Genomic DNA, 10,094 nt, shown 5'->3' with positions numbered 1-10,094 from the left:
GAGGAACACTAGCAAAGGGGCCCTCAAGCATATGAGGGGGAAATGCAAATCGCTTCGGTAAAGATGTAGATCGGGGTCTTCTCCTTCGATTCTCCAAAGATCAAGAGCTTTGGATGGTTGGAGGAGGAGATCTAGTGAATCTTGTGTTTCTTGAAGTGGCTCTAATGGTGGATGAAGTTGAGCAGGATTGAGCATCTTGAGGTGGAGGAAGAAGGGGGGGGGGTATTTATACCCCTCCCAAAATCGAGCCGTTGCTGGAAATTCGGGGGCGGATTATCCGACCTAAGTAAGGGCCGGATTATCCGCCCCCCCCCGAATTACCCCCCCCCCCCCCCCGAATTATCCGGCCTCCTGGAAATGTCCGGCCAAATATCCGGCCTGTATCCATGGGCATACTGAGAGCTCGGCCGAAAAGTCCTTAGCCGTTTTTCAGCTTCCTTTTCTCTTGTTTCTCCACACAAATTCAACCACAAATATGTTCTGCACTATATCAACGCACACTAGTGTATCACATATATTGTCACCAAACATAATCCGAGAGATGTTCTTTCAGTGGTGCCCACTAGGGCGCGCCACCTGCCCTATTTTGGGCTTCCAAGCCCTCCAGATCTGGTCCAAAAGCCTATGCTGCTTCTCATGGTGAAAAAATGACTTCTCGGAAATTATAGCTCAATTTGACTCCACATACGTATCTGAGAGTGGGAAATACACAAAACATGGTTTTCTTGTTCTACAGAGTTATAACCTAAATAAAGGAGATCATTGGTAAATCCCCATAAATCAATATAAAACATGGTAATATCATCATATATGTTGCAAATATGTAGGATTTCATGTTAATAAATTACAAAGTTTATGTATGCATTTTACATGCATCAGGACTTCGTTGCCCACAGGCGTGCTACGCACAAATCGCCATATGGTTGTCTGCCCAATTCGCAATTGAGCTAAAGATTCGTGGAGACACTCACTATTAGATTGGAATACGACAGCTAGTGTGTGAGCAATGAGATGATGATCTTGTTTTACCGTTGGTGGAAGACATAATGGAGGATCCGCACATTTGGATTTCAAATTTGAGTCAAGTGCTGAGTCAGAATAAGTTCATCGAAGTTCTAGTCACCCTATGTGCAATTTGGTGGGCACAGACAAAGATGATCCATGGAGAACAACAGGCTCCACTAACCAACACACTTGTTCATCTCGAGGTATTTGGCAGGAATGAACCTGACTAACGGGAAGGAGGAGGTTCCAAGCTTTCGACCTGTTATAGCGCCGCGAGCGAGACAGATGCCACCTAGAGAAGGGATCATGAAAATTAACAGTGAGGGAGTTGTAGCCAAAGTGCAAAATCGTGGTGCTATGGCATGTGTATGCAGGGACAACAATGGTCAATTCTGTGGGGCTTCAACGGTTGTTTTCGAAGGAATCACGATACCTAAAACTCTAGAGACGCTAGCTGTCTCTGAAGCTCTCTCGCTTTCTTAAGATATTTAGGGTGTGTTTGGCAGCGTGTATCAACCCAGAGATTCCCATCTCAACAGAGATTTTTAGGCATACCTATGTTTGTTATCCCGGGTGAATAGAGATGGGCTATGCCCACTTCATACGGAAAATGCCTCTCAGCCTGGTCCGGGTGTGAAGCTCAAATCGAGCTTCACAACCCAACCAAGCTGAGTCCATCCCGCAATCCTTCGCGTGAACCCCACCAGCGCACCCCCTAGACCACAGCCCGACGTCCCCATTTCTCTCGAAACGAAACGAAGCCACAGAACCGAAGGATCCGTGCCCCTCCTCTAGCCATCGGCCGCCGCTGTCCCCTGGCCGCCGGCGCTGCCACCCCCTCTCCTGGCTGCCCTGGAGGTCGCTAGACGCCCGCCGTTGCCCCTGCACGTCGCCCGTCGCTCCCCTGGCCGCCAGCCGCTGCTCGCCACCACCTCTCCCCTGGCCACCATGGACACCGCTCGCCGGCCGCCGCCACCCCTCCCCAGGACGGCTGGACGCCGGACGCCGCCCATCACCTCCGGCGCACCACGGCCACATGCTACTGATTCCCGTGCAGATCGAGCTTGAGGCAGGCATAGGAGGACCCGATTGATTTTTATTAGTCTGTTTTAGGGCCTATTTGCAAAAAAGTTGTACCTTTTTGCAAAAAATACTAGTTAAATACAGAATATTAAATGAGTGTGTATTTTATGGAATATTGAATTAGTGTGTATTTTATACTTACATATAGTCAAAATTTGTTTGAATATTGAATTAGTGCTAAAATCAATTGAGGTGGTATCCTCACTATCTCAACTCATACATGTGCTACCAAACAACATCTCATCCCACCTTAGCTCAGCTCATACATGTGGTACCAAACATCATCTTATCTCATTTCAACTTGGCTAGGGTTATCATGTATGAGAAGAGATAGTCATTCTCGGTTCACCCGGGCTACCAAACACACCCTTAGGCTCACAAGTGTTGATCGCATCAGACTGCCTAAATATCATAAAGGAGATCAAAGAAGGTAACAACTGAGGTCCGCAATACATGATTACTGTTGAGATCATGCTAAAAAAGCAACATTTTTTTAGGCTAGTTTTAGCCATAAACAACAAGAAGCTAATAGAGAGACACATTGATTCAAAGAAGTGGTGAAGTTGGTTAATGAAGACCATCGGAGTAGTTCAGAGAATAGATCTATTCACATGAGATTTACCTAGCTTAAGCGTTATTTATATAAGCTATGACTCTAATCAAGCGATACACTTGTGCTCTAAACAAGCTAGTCTAGATAAGAGAAGATGCCTGTGAATAAACTATAACCCATGTTTTCTTATCAGCACTCTAATAAGTGACTGTAATCTTGTCAACTAAAGTAATAAAGCTCTCAATGATTCGTAAGAAAAAAAAGAGAGGCACATTGTCTAGCTGGCACGCCGATAGGCATTTGTGGCTTTATGAACCATGCAGTGGTGTTGGAATCCTTGCAAACTCTTTGATTAATAATTAAATAAAGCTTCATCTCGTTCATAAAAAAATTGTGTGGATGCGCGTTATTTTTGATAGTGTTTTATTTGAATATTACTTCCTCTGTTCACAAATAAGTGTGTACGCGAATTTTTTTTCAAAATAAATTATGAAGTGAAGTAAAATAAAATACATTGAAAACATGCATCTTCCCTCTTTAATTTTTCACCTTCAATAAGCTAAGTGCATGTAAAATAAGAAGAACATGCGCTTAATATTACTTTAATTTCCGTGCAATAAAAGAGAAGCAATTAAAGTGTATATCTAGTTCAAACATTTATTCACAAAAAAATGTACTTCTATCTTTCTGAAAAAGTCGTCCAAGGTCAGCCATTCCCCACTCGCACCTGGGCACCTGGGACCTGCCCGCCGCCGCCGCCACTCCCAAACATAGACCGGAAATTCTTCTCGACGCCGTCGGGCCTGTAAACCATGGCCGAGGACGCCGCCTCGTCTTCCCGCCGGAGGATGGAGTCTATCCGCCGCCATCTCCTCCCTCGGCCATCGCTCATCCTTAGCCTGGTACGGGCTGACCTTCAAGAGACGCCAGACTGCCATCCGACTCTGCCCCCTCCTAACTCGCCCATATTCTTCTATCTCGCTTAATCCGTCTCTTTTTTTCTGCGCAGAATCCGTTAAGCACCGCGGAGGCAGAACCGAGCCCCGTGATCATCGGCGGAATGGTGTTGGACATCCACGCGAAGCCATCCGTGCCGCCACATCCTGGTACCACCGTCCCTGGGATGGTAAACCGCCCTTCCTGCTTTGAAGTTTGAACATGCCCCTGGATCACAAGTTGTTAGCTGGGAAGGATCAAATGATATTTTGCTGATTGCATGATTATTATTCATGCAAGGGTGTGAATTTGTTCCCTGGGATTGGGAGATGTAGGTCCCAAGAAAAAAAAAACTGCAAAATAGGTTTGGGTAGGATGATATCCCTTTTCCTATTCTTACAATGGCCTTACTTTTCAAGTAGTCAGCAAACCCCTCTACTTTCAAATTAAAGTCTGCTAACTGACAACCATAAGCTTGGCAACCTCAAGCTCCCCTCTTCCGACCAGTGAAGCCAGTTTTGGTTTCGAAAAATATTTCTGCCCCAACAAACAAAATATTTTGTCACAGAACTCCAGGGAAGTAATTGGCCAGATTAAAATTAGTAAATTACGGCATTTGAAAATTCTGGCAGTAGTATTTGGCGTGTTGGGAGTAATAAGACTCAAACCCAGGACGAAAGCAGCAAATGTAGAAACTTGCTCTACCATCGCGGCACGATAGGATTTGTGTTTGCTGCCAGTCACTCTCTTCAAAATCATATTAACCCAAGTTTTTCAAATTAGAGTGGTTTTAGTAGCCAAAATGGACTTCTTCCAACCAAAATCATTGATTTCAGGAGTTCTGCCAGAACTTTCACTGATTTTTCTCTTATCCCAATCATGAGAGGGATTGGCATTTGCAGATACTTTTACCCCAACTTAGTCCAGTGGAACTACAAAACCTAGCTTGGGCTTACCTTTGTATGTTCTTGGCTAATCAATGCCTTGAGGGATATTAATGATAGCAGGGTATGATTTGTGGTGAATTAAGTCAGAGCTAGCATTACGTTCTTGAATGGCCAAGCGAAGTAACGGGGAAGCTGACCAGGTGCGAGGATCCTTACGCGTTCACGTCAGCGTACAGAGAGCCCCTGTTGTCGGAGAGAGAAAGCCAATGTGGATCAATTGATCGGTACCTTTTGCTGTCCTAGCTTTGTGGCCATACATTTCCCTGACACAAGATTTAGACAATACTTTCAAGTTGGCTGAAGCTGCTGGGATCATACTGTTTCTTAAGAGCTTTAGACCCATTTGGACAATCGAATGGCAATTTTCTAATATAAAGGCAGAGAACCTTTATAACGTGTTTTCACATGTTTAGCATTATGTGATGGATCCTCGATTTGACAAAATATCTAGAAGAAAAGGCTGGAATCTCAGAAGCTCTGTACTCTAGAATCATCGTTATTGGATTGTTTTCTGAACAAAGGTAGATTTTAGATGTTTTAGTATTTTATCTTCTGTTTGTAAAATACTTCATCTTTGTTCTTTTAGGGTCCATAATTATTTTGAACACCTATTGTTCAAATGTTGTTTGATACTTATGCATTTTATACATCCTTAGTTTTCTCTCACATGTACCCTGTGGCTCTGCCAGTTCTCTTAAGGAATGAAAAGTAGTGGTGCTACATTTCCTCGAATTTTTTTCGGGCATATAGCTTGTGAGCTTTACTAGCTTTATTTCTGTTATAACAAGAAATGTTTAAGTGAAATACCATTTGATAGCGTATTTGAACTTTATAGGTTAAGTATATCAGCGGGGGAGTAGCTAGAAATATTGCTGAGTGCATGGCTAAGCTTGGGACTCAACCGCTCATGATTAGTGTTGTTGGAAGTGATATGGCAGGTATCTTGTCTTGTACTTATGGTGACCTAGTTTTTCTGACTTTACTCATGTTAGAATACTCTTCTATTCCTGCCTTGAGTAAAAATTTGCTCAATACTTTTTTTTTATTCTACGAAAGGGGATTTCTTACTGAAGTACTGGAGGTCAGCTGGACTATGTACAGATGGTAAGTGTGGAGTTATCCATCTTTTCGTGTACATCAATGTTTTTGTGCTAAAAGAATCTTCTATCGTTTTTTTTTTATCACAAAGAAAAACTGAAATTGTACTTGGATATAATCAGCTTAATAAATATGTTTTAACTGGCTAAACTAACATGTCTTTCAATTACGCTTAAATGATAAGTAAAATGATTTAAAGACCAGCCTGCTAACTTTATTTGTAATAATTAAGTAGTGATCCCTCAACTCTTTCTTAAACAATGCTGTTCACTTCTCTCGGAGACGTTATTGCACTTCTTAACAGAAAACCTTCAGTTTTCTTGCACCAATTTGCATGGATAAAACTCACCACGAGGGTCTCAACTGTTATTCTGGTAATAGGATGTCTTCTTTACAGAAACTCCTTAAATTATTATTTCACCCTGAACATCGTTAAATTTCTTTTGTTTTTTCCCATCTGAATAATAATTTATTATTTTCTGGTAGCAAACATTATCTCATAACAATTACATAGGAATACTGCAGGTTCATGATGTTACAACCCCAGTAGTATCAAATGTATTTGATGGGAATGGAGAATTAATTGCTGCCGTCGCGAGTGTTCAAGCAGTTGTAAGAATTATGTAACACAATATATACTGTTTCGATAACATTGAACACTGGTGTGTGTCAGTTACCAACATTTATCTCCATTTTTCTTTGGGCAGGAAACTTTTCTTACCCCAAGTTGGATATATCAGTTCCGTCGCCATATCTCTAATGCACCTCTACTAATGCTTGATGCCAATTTATCTCCTCAGTCACTTCAAGCTGCTTGCAAAAGTAGGCTGTCACACTTCTCTATTATCTTCTAGAGCCAACAGGCTCATTCACTTATTTAATTTTAATGTGCATGTAAGCTGGATAGGATTTTTTTCCTATATCAGGTAGCAATTTTTTGAGACCAGTATTTATGGCAACCTGTAGTAACCTAAAACTCCCAGGAGTTTTTTTGGAGGGATTTTCAAACAAAATTTGTACTTATTTTAACTTCTTCGATAATGGGCGCTTTATTACTTAAAAGGTTTAAGTATTTGTACTTATTTTATGAAAAACGAAAACAAAATAGAAAATTCCATACACAACACAAGGGTCGAACCTAAGACCCCAATACATCCTAGCTTGTCTTCTTACCAGTTACCTACACTACCACATTAATACTGAACTGAAGCTAACTGTTTTTTGTTTATACTTTTTTTAGTATGCTTGTGAACTCTAATCTCTTTTCTGACCATATTTTTTGAGGAGTTTCCCTGAAAACCTTAGCTTGAATGTCGTAATTGTTATCAGTGTTATGTTTTTAGTATTGTATTTTCTTGGAGTAGGGTCAAAAGTTAATGATAAACATTGTTTTTTTTTTTTCAGTAGCATATGAATCAGGGGTGCCCGTGTTGTTTGAGCCTGTCTCGGTGGTAAAGAGTTCAAGAATTGCGCCAATTGCAGAGCATGTGAGTGCAAAGGATTCGAGAGAACACCATCTTAATTGTATAGTTGTTCACATTGCACCCTTCAACCATTAAAACAAGTACAAATTGGCATAATTGTCCAAATTCCGCTGGTAACGTGTATTGCTAAGTCTCAAATATCAGTTAGAGCCTTAAAGGTAGTGAAGGTGATTTGGAACAGTGGTATGTCGATTTCTAGATGCAACGTTCGGTGATGTGGCTGTCTACAGAAAAAAAAAGTGATGTGGCTTCCGATGGGGCAACAGCCACTGATATTTAACTGAAAGCGAACTCAAGTTGTGATCTTTCACTGGTTTTGATAGTTGGAGGGTTTTATATTTGAAGTAGTTCTGGGGTGTCCGGCAAGAGTTGACAGGGTAAACTTCTTCCTATTATATTTGAAGTTTTCTTAACAATTTTCTATGGTGCTCAGATAACTTGCACTTCCCCAAATGAGATTGAGCTTGTTGCAATGGCAAACGCGCTGTCTACTCCAGGGAAATATAATTTTGTCAAACTTGATCAGTGCAACAACAATATGGAAGCTGTAGATTATTTGTTTGAAATGCTCAGCCCAGCGATGTTTTTTCTTCTCGAAAAGGGTATCAAGCTTCTTCTGGTGACACTTGGCTCGAACGGTGTTTTCATATGTTGCAAAGAGCACGTTAACATCGTTAAGGATCAGCAAAAGTGTAACATGACGACTTTCTCATCCCAGCTACTTGAAAAATTGGAGGGCTGTTTTCCACCCAGCATGCCTGTTAATTTGTCTGGAGAAGGCTCTTCCAGAACTTGTGTTTTCCATTTACCTGCAACATCTGCCTCGGTTATCAGCCTCACAGGTGCTGGCGATTGTTTGATTGGTGGAGTCCTTTCATCTCTATGTGGAGGATTGAATATTATGCAAAGTGTGGCAGTTGGGATTGCTACAGCAAAGGCATCTGTTGAATCGGAAGCTAACATACCTGCCAAATTTTCTGCTGAAAGCATTGCAGGTCTGTTACATAAATCTTTATCAGTTTCCTAGTTTTGTGGTTGTGGGATTAGTTAATAGATTTGTTGAAGTTTATACCCGATTGATGATTAACTGCATAAGTAATGAGGACATCTCTTGTCAAAACTCCCATGTATATTGTCAAAAGGGAAACATCCTTTGGAACAACAAGAGCTCAACAGTAGTCCTTAATTTAAGTGTAACAGTGGGATCTTAGGGTTGAAGGTGTCAAATTTACTCTCTGCATAGTTGTACATATCAAATGTTCAATCGTGTTATTTGGTATGCAACTGTATTCTGTTGCGTTCTCGGACAACGTTGTTTCGCACTCAGCTTATCTTTTCATTTTTCTGTTAGGGCAAACTACTTACTGTTTCTTTTATGCAGATGAGGCAAGGAGGACATTGCTATCTGCTAAACAGATTTGGTGCCAATAAGAACAGAAGAACACCGCAAGGATTTGTTTCGCACTCAGCTTATCTTTCTCATGTCAGAATTGTTTTCTTGTTCTGAATGGACACATGGTTTGGAATTACACTGTTGCAGCACGATGGTTTCTATTGGAAAAAATGTTGTAACAAATGGTTGTTAGTTCCTGGAGATACATCCTTCTGATCGATCCATGTTTGTGTTTTCCTCATTGTTATTTGTTCCGAATTCTGATCTATACTCGTGTTCCTGGTGTTTTTTTTTTCTAGTGCAGTACTCTCTCTTCAAAGTCAAGATTGGCAAAGTTCGATCCAGTATTGAAGAAAAAATATCAATACCTAGAATATAAACCTATGGTTGAATCTTCATGAAGTATATTTTCATTATTGTAGATGTCGATATTTGTTTCTATATTTTGGTCAAACTTTATAAATTTTAACTTTGATTGAACCTAAAATGCGAAGTAAATAAATAGCGGGAGTATTAGAATGAGCTGCGGAGACATGCGACTTGGAGATTGAGCATAGTTCCTTGTGTCAACTACAGGGAACTACAAATCTAACCGTCAATATAAAAATAATTGGCCTCCTTTTGAAACACAATATAGACGAACCAAATTTACGGTGCAAAATTATAGAGAAAAAGTGTTTAATTGTTTTTGAAAAAAAATATTAGCATGTAGCCAATGGTGTATACTACTATTGTGCAAATGTACAAAGCAAAATTACTTATATTAGCAAAATTACTTATATTTTAAGCACAATAATAAAAAATCACAACAGTTCAGAATATATTCCATGGGTCGCATCGCCAAGGGCCACACTCTCTCTTCTTAAATATTGGTCTGTGTGCATTTATGAGGGCAAACGCACGGGCAGCATACCTCAAATTTGCTTCCGGAATGCGGTCAAACAGATAAAAAAATGGACCGATATCTGTTTGCTCCCTGCCGTTGGGGCTTGTTTTTCTGTGCGCGGACAAAACCATATTTTCCTAGATATATAGTCCTGATAATGTGTAACAAGTCTACTTGGATTGAAATAGCCATCCAAAACACACCCGAGGAGGCACGAATATTAGACATATTTGAGTACTATCAATAATAATAATAATTTTCTTAATTGGGCTTCAACCTTGAAGCTCTAAATATAGAAGGTTATATTTTGGTTTATCATTCATTGTTAATATGCATAATACTATACATTTTTCGTAAATATTGGAGTATCACTGTAACATCCCAAATTTCAATAAAAGAGAGAAGCAAAGTTTCAGAGATCCAAAATTCAGAACAAGCAAAAACTTTTCTTTTGCATATAGTACCCTGCATAGGACTTGTGCATTTTGAGTGATATTCCATGATGATTGTTTAATTGCTTATGTGATGAACTCTAAAACCCTAGAGTGATCAAGTGAAGATCACCAACCAAATAAATCAAAAAGAGAAAGAAATCAAATAAGAGGAAAACCCTAAAAACCCTAACTTATGGCTTATGCCATTTTTGCAAATTTTGACCCTAGACCCATTTGACTTCACCATTACTTGTAATATGCTATTAGATGGTTAT

General features: G+C 40.2%; 1 protein-coding gene across 2 annotated transcripts; it reads left to right on the top strand.

The window, feature by feature from the left end:
- The first annotated feature begins 3,357 nt into the window (after positions 1-3,357).
- On the top strand, positions 3,358-8,765 carry LOC124702720 (pseudouridine kinase-like). 2 transcript variants are annotated; one of them, XM_047234878.1, is made up of 9 exons: positions 3,358-3,543; positions 3,651-3,767; positions 5,360-5,462; positions 5,581-5,628; positions 6,137-6,234; positions 6,330-6,444; positions 7,027-7,109; positions 7,540-8,101; positions 8,488-8,765. In XM_047234878.1, the coding sequence occupies exons 1-9, from the start codon at positions 3,454-3,456 to the stop codon at positions 8,535-8,537; spliced, it is 1,266 nt and encodes a 421-aa protein (XP_047090834.1). In that variant the 5' UTR covers positions 3,358-3,453; the 3' UTR covers positions 8,538-8,765. The 2 variants fall into 2 exon arrangements, with proteins under 2 accessions (XP_047090834.1, XP_047090835.1); XM_047234879.1 differs by lacking the exons at positions 3,358-3,543; positions 3,651-3,767 and adding an exon at positions 3,799-5,045.
- Positions 8,766-10,094: the final 1,329 nt, after the last annotated feature.

Source organism: Lolium rigidum, chromosome 3 (assembly GCF_022539505.1).
Source record: "Lolium rigidum isolate FL_2022 chromosome 3, APGP_CSIRO_Lrig_0.1, whole genome shotgun sequence".
In the NCBI taxonomy this organism is placed as follows: domain Eukaryota; kingdom Viridiplantae; phylum Streptophyta; class Magnoliopsida; order Poales; family Poaceae; genus Lolium; species Lolium rigidum.
Note: the sequence above shows the minus strand (reverse complement) of the source record. Positions and strands in the feature narration are given on the sequence as shown.